Source organism: Acinonyx jubatus, chromosome D3 (genome assembly GCF_027475565.1).
Source record: "Acinonyx jubatus isolate Ajub_Pintada_27869175 chromosome D3, VMU_Ajub_asm_v1.0, whole genome shotgun sequence".
Classification (NCBI taxonomy): Eukaryota; Metazoa; Chordata; class Mammalia; order Carnivora; family Felidae; genus Acinonyx; species Acinonyx jubatus.
Window position 1 is genome coordinate 29,438,329 of NC_069392.1, and position 16,219 is coordinate 29,454,547.

At 37.2% G+C, this 16,219-nt stretch overlaps 1 protein-coding gene across 1 annotated transcript in view; it reads left to right on the forward strand.

Moving 5' to 3' along the window:
- LOC106988943 (patched domain-containing protein 3) overlaps positions 1–16,004 on the forward strand; it is a 35,954-nt gene extending 19,950 nt beyond the window's left edge. Inside the window, 2 exon segments of the mRNA XM_053206487.1 lie at positions 11,771–11,916; positions 14,494–16,004. Of these exon segments, the coding sequence (XP_053062462.1) occupies positions 11,771–11,916; positions 14,494–16,004 (1,657 nt within the window).
- Positions 16,005–16,219: the final 215 nt, after the last annotated feature.

The window sequence follows — 16,219 nt, forward strand, 5'->3', positions numbered from 1 at the left end:
TTCTAAGAGTTTTATGGTTTTAGCCCTCATATTTAGGTTGTTGATCAATTTTTAGTTCACTTTTGTATATGTAGTGTGAGTAGGGGTTTAACTTCATTCTTGTGCATGGAAATCCATGTGGAAATCCATGTTTCCATGTTGATTGCTGGAAATCCAGTTTTCCAGGTCCCATGTGATGAACAGACTATTCTTTCCCAGTTGATTGGACTTGGCATCCTTGTAAACAATCAATTGGTTGTAGATGTATGGGTTTATTTCTGGACTCTAAATTATATGCCATGAGCCTACATGTCTGTTGATGTGCCAGGACCACACTGTTTTGATTCCTGTAGCTTTGTTATGAGTTTTGAAATCTGGAAATCTCAGCCCTCCAATTTTTATCGTCTTTTTCATGATTATTTTGGATATCTAGGACCCTTGCAATTCCATATGAATTTGAGGGTTGACTTTTCCATTTCTGGGGTGGGGGGAAGGTCATTGAAATTTTGATAAAGATTGTGTTGAATCTGTAGGTTGCTTTAAGTGAGATTAACATTTTAACAATACTGTCTTCCTCCCCGTGAACTAAGGTTGCATTTCCATTAACTTAGGTCTTCTTTAGTTTCTTTCACTAGATTTTTGTAGCTTTCTGTCTTTCACCTTTATTTCTAAACTTATTTCTAAATATTTTATTCTTTTAGACACTAAATGGAATTGCTTTTTTCATTTCATTTTTGGGTTGTTCATTGCACGTATATAGAAACACAACTGGTATTTGTGTGTTGAGCTTGTATCCTGCAGCTTTGCTCAATTTGTTTATTAACTCTATTAGTTTTATTGTGGTTTCTTGGGAATTTTCATATATAGAATCATGTAATCTGTGCAAAGGGATAGTTATACTTCTTCATTTCCAATTTGGATTCCTTTTATTTCCATTTCTTATTTAATTCCTCTGGATAGCACTTCCACTTCAATGTCAAGTGTCATTGGCGAAAGTGGGCATCTTTATCTTGTTCCTGATTTTGAAGGGAAATCTTTCAGTCTTTCACTTTTGATTATATTGTTAGATATTCAGTTCTTATAATGGTCCCTATCATTTTGAGGAAGTTCCTTTCTATTCCTTGTTTTTGAGGGTTTTTTTTTAATCATAATTGGGTGTTGGATTTTGTCAAATGCCTTTTTTGCATCTATTGAGATGATCATGTAGATTTTATCCTTTGTTCTATTAGTGTGATATGTTACTTGATTGATTTTTCCCATGTTGAACCACTCTTGCATTCCTGGGATAAATCCTAGTTGGTAATGATGTATAATCTTTTTCACGTGCTATTGAATTGGGTTTGCAGAATTTTATTAAGGACATTTGAATCTACATTCATAAGATATTGATCTATGGTTTTATTCTTGTAATCTTTGTCTGGGATTGGTATCAGTGTAATGTTGGTCTCATAGAATGAGTTAGAGAGTGTTTCTTCCTTTTCAACTTTTTGGAAGGACTTGAGAAGGATTGGTGTTACTTCTTCTTTACATGTTTAGTAAAATTTACCAGTGAAGCCATCTGGTCTTGGACTTTTTTTTGGGGGTGGTTTTTGATTACTGATTCAGTCTTTTTACTCATTCAATGTCTGTTGAGGTTTTCTATTTCATCTTGAGTCAGTTTAGGTCATTTATGTGTTTCTAGAAATTTGTGCATTTCATATAGTTTGTTGGCATAAGTTGTTTATAGTATTCTTTGTTTTTTTAATGTTTATTTATTTTTGAGAGAGAGTGCACGAGAGGGAGAGAGGTGGTGGGGGGTGGGGGCAGAGGATCCAAAGTGGGCTCTGCACTGACAACAGTGAGCCCCATGCAGGGCTCAAAACCATCAATCGTGAGATCATGACCTGAGACGAAGTCGGAGCTCAACCAACTGAGCCACCCAGACAACCCTATAGTGTTCTTTTATACTCCTTCATATTTCTCTAAGGTTAGTAGTAATGTCTTCAATTTCATATCTGATTTAGTTATTTCTATCTTCTTTTTTCTTTGTCACTCTAGATAAGAGTTTATCAAGTTGTTGATCTTTTTAAATAACCAATTTTTGGCTTTGTTGGTTCCCTCCATTGTTTTTCTAGTCTCAATTGCATATATCTCTATTCTAATATTTTCATTTCCTTCCTTGTTAGCTTTGGTTTTGTTTTGTTTTATTTTGTTTCTATTTCTGCGAGATGTCTAGTACCATAAGGTGATTGAAGACCTTTGTTTTTCTTTTTAATGTAGTATAAATTTACCTATGAGCACTGGTGTTGTTACATCCTGTAAGTTATGTTTTGCTGTGTGTTTATTTTCATTTGTTGCTGAGTATTTTCTAATTTCCTTGTGATTTATTCTTTGACCCATTGGTTATTTGATAGTGAGTTGCTTAATTTCCATACATTTTGAATTATCCAGTTTTTCCTCTATTATTGATTTGTAGCTTCATTCCGTTGTTGGTTGAAAAGATACATTGGGTAAGTTCAATATTTTTACATTTTCAGACTTGTTTTGTGACCTAACATATGATCTATTCCAGAGAATGTTTCATGTTCACTTGAGAATAATGTATATTCTTCTATCATTGGGTTGAGTGTTGTATATATCTCTGTAAGGTCTAATTTATTTAGTGTTGTCCATTTCTTCTGTTTCCTTATAGATTATTGGCCTAGATGTTTTATACATTATTGAAAGTGGCATATTGAATTCTCCATCTATTTCTGTCTACAAGTCTGTTAATATTTGTTTCATTTTTGGGTCTCTATTGGCAGTGCATGTATGTTGTAGATGAATCTTCTTGATGAATTGTTCTTTTCATCACTATATAATGCCCTTCTTTGTCTCTTTTAACTGTTTTTAAAATAAAATCTATTTCATCTTATAGAAGTATATTCAATCCTGCCCTCCTTTGGTTATATTTATATGGAATATCTTTCTCCATCCTTTAGCTTTCAATCTATTTATGTCTTTGGATCTATAATGAGTCTCTTGTAGACAGCATATAGTTGAATCATGTTATGTTATCCCTTCTGTCAATTTCTACCCTTTTATTCAAGAGTTTAATCCATTTACATTTAAAATAACTGCTGACAAGGAAGGACTTCTGCTATTTTGCTATTTGTATTCTGTGTATCATACAGTTTTTTCGTCCCTCACTTCATCCATTATGCCTTCTTCTATGTTTAGTTTCTATTTTTCTAATGAGTTGTTTGATTCTCTTCTCATTTCCTTTTGCAATGATTTTGTGAGATTTTCTTTATGGTTACCATGGAGATTCATATAATTCTAAGTTTAAAACAATCTACATTAAACTGATACCAACTTAACCTCAAAAACACACAAATCTGCTGCTTCTATACACCTCTGTCCCCCACTCTTTATGTTGTTGTTGTCACAAATTATGTCTTTATACACTCTATGCACAATAACAGAGTTATAATTATTTTTCTGTTCTAAATTCTGTAGGTAATAAAATGTAGGATTATAAACCAAAAATATAATAATACTTGCTGTTATATTTGACCAAGACCTATGTTTCCTCATATGACTTAGCATTACTTTTTATTGTTCTTTCTATTCAGCCTGAAGGATTCCTTTTACCATCTCATATAGGGCAGGTCTAATTAACAAGCCCGCTTAGCTCTTGTTTATCTGGAATGTCTTAATTTCTCCTTCATTTTTGAAGGACAGTTTTGATGAATACAGAATTTTAGTTGATGTTTTTTTTTTCTTTAAGCACTATAAATATCCCATTGTCTCCTTGCCTCCATGGCTTCTAATAAGCAATCAGCTTTTACACTTATTAAGGGTCCCTTATATTTGGTGAGTTGCTCCTCTCTCAGTGCTTCCAAGACTCTCTTTGCCTTTGGCTTTCAGTGATTTGATTATCATGTTCTCAGTCTGGGTCTTTTTGAGTTCATCCTATTTGAACCTCATTAAGCTTCTTGGATTTGTAGCTTCATATCTTCTACCAAATTTGGGAAGTTTTCAGCCATTATTTCTTTAAATATGCTTCGTGCCTCCTTTTCTCTCTCTCCTGGAACTCCCATAATGTGTATGTTGATCTACTGGCTGGTAGACCCACAGATCTCTGAGGTTCTTCTCACTTTTCTTCATCCTTTTTTCTTTATGTCTCTTAGACTCCATACATTTCAATTGTCCTATTTTCAGTTCATTGATTCTTCTGCCTATTAGACCTGCTGTTGAATGCGTCTAGTGTTTTTGGGTTTGTGTCCTGTCATTTCAGTTATTGTATTTTTCAGTTCCAGAATTTCAGTTTGGTTCCTTTAAAAAATTTCTACCTCTTTATATTATTATTTTGCTCATACATTGTTTTTCTTATTTCCTTGTCAGAGCTCTTCTTTAGCTCTGTAAGCATATTTAGAAAAGTGTTTATAGTCTTTGTCTAGTAAGTCCTAGCTCTGTCTTTCCTCAAGGATGATTTCTGTCTATTTATTTTGTTTCACACATAGTTTGAACCACACTCTCCTCTATCTTTATATACCTTGTGATTTGTTATTGGTGGTGGTGGTGGTTGTGTAGAAAACTGGACATTTGGCTAACTGGAAATCAGATTCCACCTTCCCCAGGGTTTTCTGTTGTTTTCCTATGTGTTTATTTAAAATTAGTGGTCCATTTTCTTTGTGATTTTCCGAAACTATTATCGAAAGACTGTAATTATTGTTTTTTGTGTTCACTGAAGTTTCTGTACCTTAGCTAGTGTTTTGACCTAGATTTCCATGGATGCCAGGAGCTCTCCCAGTGTTTGCAAAATGGTTCTGTGCCTCGCACCTCCAACACTTACCAAGGCTTACACTGTACCTAGGGACCAGCCCTAGGTGAAAGCTTAGGGTCTTCTTAGGTCTTTTCTGAGCATACACCTTGCCCTGGGTAATTTTCTAAATTCCCCAGTATAACTGAGTGCTTTTTAGTCTCCTAAATTCCCAGAGAAATGCTCCTCATCTTTTTCCATAGGCAGTCTTTTGTATTTTTGAGCTATAATCTTTTGCTCTATGCACATGAGGTTTGTTCATTCAACTTGTGGTGTTTCCAGCTTTCTCAACCTGAGTTTTGAGTTAGACAAAACAGAGGAGTGCCTTGCATCAGTCCTTCAGGTAGCCCCCAAATAACTTAGAACAGACATATAAAATATTTTAGGAATAACCTCTGCTCTGCTTCCTCCAAAAACAGGGAAATGGCTCCATCATGGTAACATGAGCTGTTACCACTTTAAGATCCCTGCTGTCTTAGGGACAGTTTGGGACTGGGGCCACTTTAACACATCTGCCACATTATGATCACTGCCACTTTAAGACGACTATCACACTGCAGAGGGAGACAGGGCATGTAAAATCACTATAAAACATTCCTACTATTTTGAAGTACTCCCCTGATTTTCTTTCATTTAGCACTTGCTTAGTTGCTGTAAGCTTTTGACTGCTTTCCAGAGTTCACAGAATTCTGAAAATATATGCCCGTTTTTCTATATTTCTTTGTCGGGATGAGACTTGGGAAATTCCTACGCCATGTTTTGCTGATATCCAGCACTAAACTCTTATTTTTTAAACTTTCTTTTCTTCCCAACCCCCATTAGCAATAGTGTGCAATCAGATGGAATCGTAAAAACAAATAAAGAAATTATGGCCAGTTTTGTTTGATTTGGCATATGGTTTTTACTTTACATATTGTGCCAATTGTGATTAATTGTTCCATTTGGAAGCAGATATGCTGATAGAATTAAACAAGTCCTTATTTCTGTATAAATTTGAACGAGTACTTTTAACTATATAAAAAATCAATCTCTAATTTAATGGACTTGGGTGTCCCCATTGTTCGGATGTGGGGTTTACCTTGTTAAGCACTTAAAAATTGTTATCTAGGCATTAGGGTTAGTTTGAGCTCTTGTAATCAGAAAGCTAAAATACTGAAAATATCAGCAAACACCAGTATTTAGTTGTAGAAGTAACCCCATAGAATATATTAATTGAGTGATTCTCACAGCAGAGTTCCAGAGAGGACTCTAAACGTACTTATTCTGAAGCCACCTATTGAATCAAGTGTCTGGGGTTTCAGTCTGAAAATCTATATTTCAGAAATGTCTTTAATTGATTCTCCTGTATGGGTAGGCTTGGGAACAAATGATATAATTCAACTCTCTAGATTTTCAGGTAGAGAAACATAAGGCCCCAGTAGGTAGAGGGAGTTAACCATGATGGGTATCTCGTTAGAGTTAATAAACTACCTCGCAACTTTGTTATTTTGGAAAGAAAGACCACATTCCCTAGAAAACAAACAAAATCAAAAAACTAAGAAGGAAGGGTGAGAGGGAGGGAGGGAGAAAATAGGGGAGGAAGGATGGGAAGGAAAAAAGACCAAATTCAGTCTTGTTAAAGTCATTAGAGTATAAAAATAATGTTAACCTAGTGTGGAATCTCCAAGGTACCAACAATTGGCTTCACAAAACTTTCCTACTAGGTAGTTGGTTCACACATTTATATCAATTCTTGCTTATCTTTACTAATAATTATGGACAGTGGTACAGAAAATCTTATACTGAAGGCAAATAGAAAATGATTTTTTTAATATTTATTTAATTTGAAAGAGAGAGCATGGTTGAGTGAGCAGAGGAGAGGCAGAGAGACAGGGAGAGAAAGAATCCCAAGCAGGCTCTGCGCTGTCAGAGCAGAGCCCGACACAGGGCTTGAACTCACAAACCAGGAGATCATGACCTGAGCCAAAACCAAGAGTTGGATGCTTAACTGACTGAGCCAGCCAGACACCCCTAGAAAATGATTTATATTTATTTGTCTTTGAAGACTTTATGTTTATGTAACCAGCATATGAAACATATAGGACTCACGAGGTATAAACATAATGCAACTTTATTTTTGTCTCCCTTTGTTCCCTTTAAGTTTTGTGGGTAAGAGCAAGATCTTCCTCTGCCCCATGAAAACTCAGACAGGCTATGTGACTTTTGTGGTCATTAGCAGGTAGGACAAAATCCTCCAGTCAGAGTTAAAATGTCCATGTCCGTGTCCATGTAATAAACAAAATTGGTGACTTGATTTAAAGTTAAGGTGCCCTCCAGCACCCTTTGCTAGAGCATGCTGCATGGGATAGCCCTTAATGGGGAGAAAGGAGCTTACCGGTTCTCTTCTTCTTTTTTTTTTCCTGAATATAATTTATTGTCAAGTTAGCTAACATACAGAGGACACAGTGTGCTCTTGGTTTCAGGGTAGATTCCCATGATTCTTCGCTGACATATAACACCCAGTGCTCATCCCAACAAGTGCCCTCCTCAATGCCCATTGCCAATTTTCCCCTCACCTCACCCCCCCAAATCAAGCCTCAGTTCTCTGTATTTAAGAGTCTCTTATGGTTTGCCTCCCTCTCTGTTTGAAATGATTTTTTACCCTTCCCTTCCCTCATGGACTTCTGTTAAGTTTCTCAGATTCGACATATGAGTGAAAACATATGATATCTGTCTTTCTCTAACTGACTTATTTCACTTAGCATAATACCCTCCAGTTCTATCCACGTTGTTGCAAATGGCAAGATTTCATTCTTTCTCATTGCCAAGTAGTATTCCATTGTATATATAAACCACATCTTCTTTTTTAAATTTTTTTAGTTTATTTTTTAAAATTTACATCCAAGTTAGTTAGCATATAGTGCAACAATGATTTCAGAAGTAGATTCTTTAATGCCCTTACCCATTTAGCCCATTCCCCCTCCCACAACTCCTCCTACAACAGTAACCCTCTGTTTGTTCTCCATATTTGAGTCTCTTATGTTTCGTCCCTCTCCGTTTTTGTATTATTTTTGCTTCCCTTCCCTTATGTTCATCTGTTTTGTATATTAAAGTCCTCATATGAGTGAAGTCACATGATATTTGTCTTTCTCTGACTAATTTTCTTAGCATAATACCCTCTAGTTCCATCCATGTAGTTGCAAATGGCAAGATTTCATTCTTTCTCATTTCCAAGTAGTGTTCCATTGTATATATAAACCACATCCTCTTTTTTTGTGTGTAATTTTTTAATGTTTATTTATTTATTTTTGAGACAGAGAGAGACAGAGCATGAACGGGGTAGGGCTAGAGAGAGGGAGACACAGAATCTGAAACAGGCTCCAGGCTCTGAGCTGTCAGCACAGAGCCTGACGCGGGGCTCGAACTCATGGACTGCGAGATCATGACCTGAGCTGAAGTCGGCCGCTTAACCGACTGAGCCACCCAGGCCCCCCATAAACCACATCTTCTTTATCCATTCATCAGTTGATGGACATTTGGGCTCTTTCTGTATTTTGGCTATTGTTGATAGCAGTGCTATAAACATTGGGGTTCATGTGCCCCCATGAATCAGCACTCCTGTATCCTTTGGATACATTGTTTTCCAGAGCAGCTGCACCAATTGTGCATTCCCACCCACAGTGCAAGAGGTTTTGCATTCCCACCACAGTGCAAGAGGGTTCCCATTTCTCCAAATCCTTGCCAACATCTGTTGTTTCCTGAGTTGTTAATTTTAGCCACTCTGGTGGGAGCTGGTATCTCACTGTGGTTTTGATTTGTATTTCCCTGATGATGAGTGACGTTGAGTATCTTTTCATTTGTCTCTTGGCCATCTGGATGTCTTCTTTGGTCTAATCGTGTCTTCTGGCTATTTCTTCACTGGATTATTTCAGGTGTTGAGTTTGGTAAGTTCTTTATAGATTTTGGATAATAAGCCTTTATGTTATATGTCATTTGCAAATATCTTCCCCCATTCTGTTGGTTCGCCAGCCCTCTTCTATCCCTTCTCTTCCTGCTTCCCATCTTGCTTAGTTGGAGCATGTCCAAGGAGAAAAGGAAAGGGAGGAGGGAAATCCTTAAGGCACAGCTGCTGCCACGATGCTTCAATACATGCCTTCTCTAGGCTTTAAAATAAAACCAATTCTCCTTTGAGTGTGTTTGTAAATTCCTAGGACATCTCCCACTCCTACCTCTCTGTTATCGCTGAGAATCTCTTATCTCTGGTCTGGACAACAGCCTCCTAGACAGTCCCTAAGACTTTGCCCATCCTGCCTGACTCATTTACACTTACATATGAAGGTTATCCTTGCACATATGCATTTACCTCACACAGAACCCTTATTTGCACCTATTTTAGGGTTCCGTATTTATTGTCTGATTGTGAAGTCATACGAACAAACTTTTTCAAGTATATGCTCTAGCCTGAACCTCATTCTACAGCAAGTAGTGGTATATTGATCTTCTTGTCTCCTTCAAAATTGTCTCACATTTTGGACATGACAACATTTACACCAAATATTAGATCCGTTTCTGAAACAAGCTGGAAAATCTTTCCCTTCTCAAATACACTGTAAACTGTTGTTTACTTATGAGAAACATCATTACCTTTGAAGGAAGATGTGGATCTCTTAGCAAACATATAGATTGTTGTCTAAGAATAATAAGTTCTAATTTAGCCCTTCCCTGCCAGGTAAATAAAGCATTCAGAAGGTTGGCCATCTTGCTGCCTGCACTGGAGTCATCTGGGGAAGGTTTTAGACATAAAGATTCTGCAGCTTCCCTACCAACCTACTGAATCAGGATCTGCATAGCCAGGCTCCAGGAGATCTAAAGTTCTAAGACTTCCCTAGGTCATGCTGATAAACTGCCTGAAACAAAATCCTTCTCAGGGGTGCCTGGGTGGCTCTGTCAGCTAAGCGTCTTGACTCTAGGCTTCGGCTCAGGTCATGATCTCGTGGTTCATGGGTTTGAGCCCCACTTCGTGTTCTGCGCTGACAGTGTGGAGCCTGCTTGCCATTCTCTCTCTCTGTCTCTCTCTCTGTCAGCCTCTCTCTCTTTCAAGAGAAATGAACTTAAAAAAAAAAAACTTTCTTGGACACCGGAATATCTGCAAGTGTATTCACCAAACTCCTGCAGCGTTCTATCTTAAAATGTTTCCTTCCATTGTCTATTGCACATCAAAGTAAAGATCATTTAGACAAAGTCAACTCAGCACGTAGTCAAAATAAAGTCTCTATAGGCAATAATATACTTCACTGCCTCCCTTACATCATCTGAAAATTTTATACCAAAAAATCCAGAAACTTGAAAGATGGAATGTCATATGTAACTCATTCATCTTTCTGATTTCAAAGTTCATCTTTGTTACTTTATTATTTCAAACTGCTATAAACCAACATTGTTGTTTTAAGAAAGTATTCATTATAATCAAATTTTATCCTAACAAGGAATTTTACTTTTGCTCTGGAGTTTTGCACATGTGGTTGGTTTGGGGCCCTGAGTTTAACTCATAGCACTGGTGTGTTGAAAAAAAAATAAATAAAACCATGGTGTAGAAATTTTTTTGCAGAATAAGAAAGTTTAGCTATTTTACTGTTGTCTTGCCTAAAGGTCATGGTCATGTTGCTGTATTGGAATCAGTGCTTCTATTTCCATAGTTGACTCTCCTAGTCTTCAATCCAAACTTAGTTTCTCTCTCCTCCTAAAAATATCTAGAGACAAGTATCAGTCATTTGTTTTGAAGCAGTTAACAAAAAAGCAAAATATAAAACCAGAGGTGGTTGTCAATATTTTCAAATGTAATATTGTGGTTATTGGGTAGGTAAAGTGCTGAATCCATACTTTAAAATGCTGCCTATATATTCCCATTTTTGTTGGTCCAGCAAAGAAAAAGGCACAGGCTGTGTTATTAAAAATGGACTAGAGGGGCCCCTGGGTGGCTCAGATGGTTAAGTGTCTGACTTTGGCTCAGGTCATGATCTCATTGTTTGTGGGTTCAAGCTCCACATCAGGCTCTGCACTGGTAGTGTGGAGCCTGCTTGGTAGTCTCTCTCTCTCTCTCTCTCTCTCTCTCTCTCTCTCTCTCTCTCCCACTTGTGCTCTCTCTCAAAAATAAATAAGGAAACTTAACATTTTTTAAACATTTATTTATTTTTGAGAGAGAGAGAGGAGAGAGAGAGAGAGAGAGAGAGAGAGAGAAAATGAACAGGGGGGGGCAGAGAGAGGGGAGACAACAAGTCCAAAGCAGGCTCCCAGCTCCAAACCATCAGCACAGAGCTGAACATGGGGCTCAAACCCACAAACCATGAGATCATGACCTGAGACAAAGTCAGTTGTTTAACTGACTGAGCCACCCAGGCGCCCCATAAATAAACTTTTCTTTTTTTAATGGACATTTCTAATTCTTTTGTAATTAGTAGCAACTTTCCTAGAGCCCTCTTCACCAGTAGACAAGAACCCTGAAAATGTTTTAGGAGGAGACTTTCATACATTTTGTTAATCACAATACATATTGAACTGGTTTGGAAATACAAGAGCTGTTTAGAATTGCGTCTATGGCTACTTGGAGTCAAGGGTGGGTGAAAAGAGCACTGGATATGGATACTTTCTCTGCTAGAACTTGCCCTCCCTTTGCTGTTGTATTCCATTGACACCCTTTGAAGATCAGGGTGTAATTAACCATCTGAAGTATTTGGTATATCTTTATGGCTCTGAACTGGTGGTGAGTGAATTTGTGCTTGCCCAGCTGCAGAACAATTGCTCAGGAAGTTTGGTAAAAGTACTGATTCACAGCTTTTCTGTTCCCTCCGCCCTTTTTCCCACTTGGTCTGGGACAGTGCCTGGGAATTAAAGGTCTTCAGCAGACAGGTATGGGAATGATTGCCCAAGAGCTTTCTGAACAGATGTCCAAGTAGAATGTTATAAACTGATGGAATTTCAGTGTGGAAGCTACCACCACAAATTCCATGATTTTTCCCTCCAAATGTACAGGTGTGACTGTGTACGAAACAAAATGTGGGCTGCAACCTTTGGAGTGATTTCTGCTGCCTTGGCAGTGGTGAGCGGCTTTGGCCTGATGTTGTACATTGGGGTGCCATTTGTGATCATAGTTGCAAATTCACCATTTCTTATTCTAGGTGAGTAAAACCAAATGTGAAGCTACACATTGTGTATGTGGGGGTATGGGGTAGATAAGGGAAGGAATTTATGTTAGATTAAGCAAAATAATTATATTCAGGTGGCTCCACAGATCCAAAATGAGGTGACAGGAGAGAAGAAAATCAAATTGAAGTGTGTGTGTTTAGAAGCAGAAAAATCTAGTACCCCAAATGGAAAAACACATACAAGAGACATGAACAGGCAGTTCACACATACACACAAACACAAACACACACATGCATCGCTCACTGGAAGTAGAGGGAAAAAATAATTTGACTTCTCAATTAATGAATGGATACAAATTAAACCAAAAGTGAGATACCTTGTCTTCTTATTAAATTAATAAACATTAGCAAGATTGAAGATATGAAGAAGGTTGTATATAAATGAATACTCATTCTGCTGGGAGAAAATTATAAATTGTTACACACTTTTTTAAATCCAATTTTGCAGCAAATCAAAAGATTTAAACATCAAACAGCAAATATCTTTGGCTTAGCAATTCCATTTTTAGAAATTTGTCTTAACAATTAGACAAGTACTCAAAGAGCAGAACGAGTATGTTCACTTCAGCATTATTTAGAACGGAAAAGTTTTGAAAACCTAATTCCATATCAACATGGGACTAGTCAACTCAAACACAGCATATTAATACTTTTGAATCATATCCAGTCTTCAAAAGGAGGTAGATATATAATGTTAAATGAAAAATGCTGGTATTGAAACCAGGTATTTGAAATAGAGAGATACAGTTATATGTGCATATTTGTATAGAGCAAATTCTGGATGGATATACATAAAAATGCAGGGTGGAATTACTGTTGTTTACACTTTTTCTCTGCATTTTCTTGTACTTCCAGAATTTATTTGACAATAAGCATGAAAAACAAAGGTGTTTATATTATATTTTATTTTTTTAATTTAAAGAGATACCAATTATTTATTTTTTGTTAAATATAAATTATTGTCAAATTGGTTTCCATACAACACCCCGTGCTCATTCCAACAGGTGCTCTCCTCAATGCCCATCATCCGCTTTCCCCTCTCCCACCCCCCCCATCAACCTTCAGTTTGTTCTCAGTATTTAAGAGTCTCTTATGGTTTGCCTCCCTCCCTCTCTGTAACTTTTTTCCCCTCCCCTCTCCCCCGTGGTCTTCTGTGAAGTTACTCAGGATCCACATATGAGTGAAAACATATGGTATCTGTCCTTCTCTGCCTGACTTACTTCACTTCGCATAATACCCTCCAGTTCCATCCATGTTGCTGCAAATGGCCAGATTTCATTTGTTCTCATTGCCAAGTAGTATTCTACTGTATATATAAACCACATCTTCTTTATCCATTCTACATTTTAGAAAGTAAGGAACTTGGAAGGAATAGTATTTGGTTTCCACGGGGAGACAATGGAAAAGCTGTTTGCTGGATGTCAACTTATTTACTCTAACTCTTCAGGACACACCTACCTAGTACACACCCACGCTTAGCCACTCAGTATTCCCCACAGCCATAAACAACTATAGTTAAAGTGTATATAATTGATTTAATATAAACCAGCACTGAATAGTCCGTGTGTACATAGGAGTGTGTGTGTGTGTGTGTGTGTGTGTGTGTGTGTCTGTGTGTGTGTGATTTAAGCAACTCAAGCAAGAAATGTTCAAGGAAAATTTCTGAATAAGTTTCTATAAATCACAAAACTAGTTTTTCAATACCTAATACATATCAAGAGTTCATTCTTGGTCCCTAGTACTTCTGATTCTTCCCTTTTGTGCTGCTGAGGCCAAGTGAAATCCTCAAAGCTGGTAAGCCATGGGATGTCAGGATGCAGTTTATGACAGAATGTTTAGACTTGTGTCAATACAGATTCTTCTATCTTCTTGATCATACCTGTAAAACATCAGAGGCAAAGTTGCAATTCCCAGTACCCTCCCATGTAATCCATGCACAAGACCCCCAAATTGAAATTAGATCAGCATTTTATTGCAGGTTATTTCCTTATTTATTTTATTGAGTTTGCATCAATATACATGGGAACAAAGGTATACATGAGTGAAAGTAGTGTCAACTCTAGTAGAAATCTTGAGAGGTGCCAACATTGCTGGTTAGATGCTAACTGTAGAATAGATAAGTCCAGTTTATATTTTAAGCAACAGAATGTTGGCTTCGTGTGTTTGTGCATTCATTAAGATGGTTTACGAGAGAAAATGGTCTTTCAAGTCATCCAGTAGAATCAAAGATACAATGCTAATCCTGCTTCGACTAACACCTACAACATGTTTCCTGACTCATCATTACAACACCCTAAATGAAGAGTAGGAGTAGAGTATCCTGTGCTATGTACAAATAATAAGAGTATGAATAAAGCACAGAGTTATTACAGAGGAAGGGGTGGATTCTGTTGTGGATTCAGAAGCAACCAGAGAAAGTAGTAGTATCAAAGCACAGATCAGGCAAGATAAATAAGATCTAAAAGATGGAAAAAGAAGATGGTTCGAGTTTATGTGTTTAATTTTTCATAGATATTAATATGTATGCAAATTGTTTCTTTGTTTTAACAGGTGTGGGGGTTGATGACATGTTTATGATTTCTGCCTGGCAGAAGACCAGCCTCATGGATAACCTCAAACAGCGGCTGTCCAGTGTCTGTTCCAAAGTGGCAGTGTCCATTACAATCACCACTGTCACCAACGTCCTGGCCTTCTATACAGGGATTATGACCTCTTTCAGGTCCGTACAATACTTTTGCATTTATACAGGAACAACCCTGCTCTTTTGTTATTTTTATAACATCACCTGTTTTGGAGCATTTATGGCCCTGGATGGTAAAAGAGAAGTAGTCTGTCTATGCTGGTTGAAAAAGCCAGAAACTCCTGACCAAAAGTGTTCTTCATTTAAAAAGTCCTGCTGTGTCCCATGTGATTCTCTTCCAGATGAACAAGAAACTGATGTCCATCCAATGAATTTGTTCTTCAGAGACTATTTTGGCCCTTTTCTCAGAAGCACTGAGTCCAAGTTTTTTGTAGTGCTTCTATACGTTTTGTACATCATCAGTAGTATGTATGGGTGTTTCCAAGTGCAGGAAGGGTTAGACCTTCGAAATTTGGCAAGTGACGATTCCTACATCACACCATTTTTTAATGTAGAAGAAGACTATTTTTCGGATTATGGCCCCAGGGTTATGGTTATTGTTACTGAAACTCTTGACTACTGGGATAAAGATGCTAGGCAAAAACTGGAAAAATGTCTGGCAGATTTGGAAAACAGTGACTATGTAGATAAAAATGTTACAGAGTTTTGGTTACGAGAGTATGTGCAATATATGGAAAATAGCGGGCAAGATGTAAATGATAAGAATACTTTTATAAACAGTTTGCCCAGTTTTTTAACAAATTTTCCACTTTTTATGTATGATATTAATATTTCATCTTCACATGAAATCATTGCTTCCCGGGGCTTCATTCAGACCATTGGCGTTTCTTCTTCAACCAATAAGATGATGTTATTCCAGTTACGAAGCATAACTGAAAAGTGTGAAATTCCCCTAATGGTGTACAACCCGGCATTCATATATTTTGATCAGTTTGCCGCAATATTAGAAAACACTGTTCGAAATGTCATTGTTGCATCCTCAGCTATGTTCATTGTTTCCTTATTGTTCATTCCTCATCCACTGTGTTCCTTCTGGGTAACTTTTGCTATTGCTTCTGTGATTGTGGGAGTAACAGGGTTCATGGCATTCTGGAATGTCAATCTTGATTCCATATCCATGATTAATCTTGTCACTTGTATAGGGTTTTCTTTCGATTTTTCTGCACACATTTCTTACGCATTTTTTTCCAGTTCTAAGCCCTCAGTAAACCAAAAAATAATTGAGGCATTGTATCTGCTAGGCTACCCAGTGTTACAAAGTACAGTTTCAACAGTAATAGGGGTGGGTGTTTTATCTGCAGCTAAAGCATACATCTTCAGGACACTTTTTAAGATTATGTTTCTTGTTATGGTATTTGGGGCTGCTCATGGCCTAATTTTTATTCCAGTATTCTTAACCTTTTTTTGAAGGTTTGTTTGAATATCCACTAACAAATCAAAGACCAATTATAGAATTCCTGCTTGTCACAATCCAATCTGGTAAAAACACACTATTTGAAATAGTTAATAAACTAAAAACAAAGGCATGTTTCCTTGTCTTGGAAATCCCATTTAAAAATGTTACTTAAAACTGAGGGTTGATGGGGGGTGGGAGGGAGGGGAGGGTGGGTGATGGGTATTTAGGAGGGCACCTTT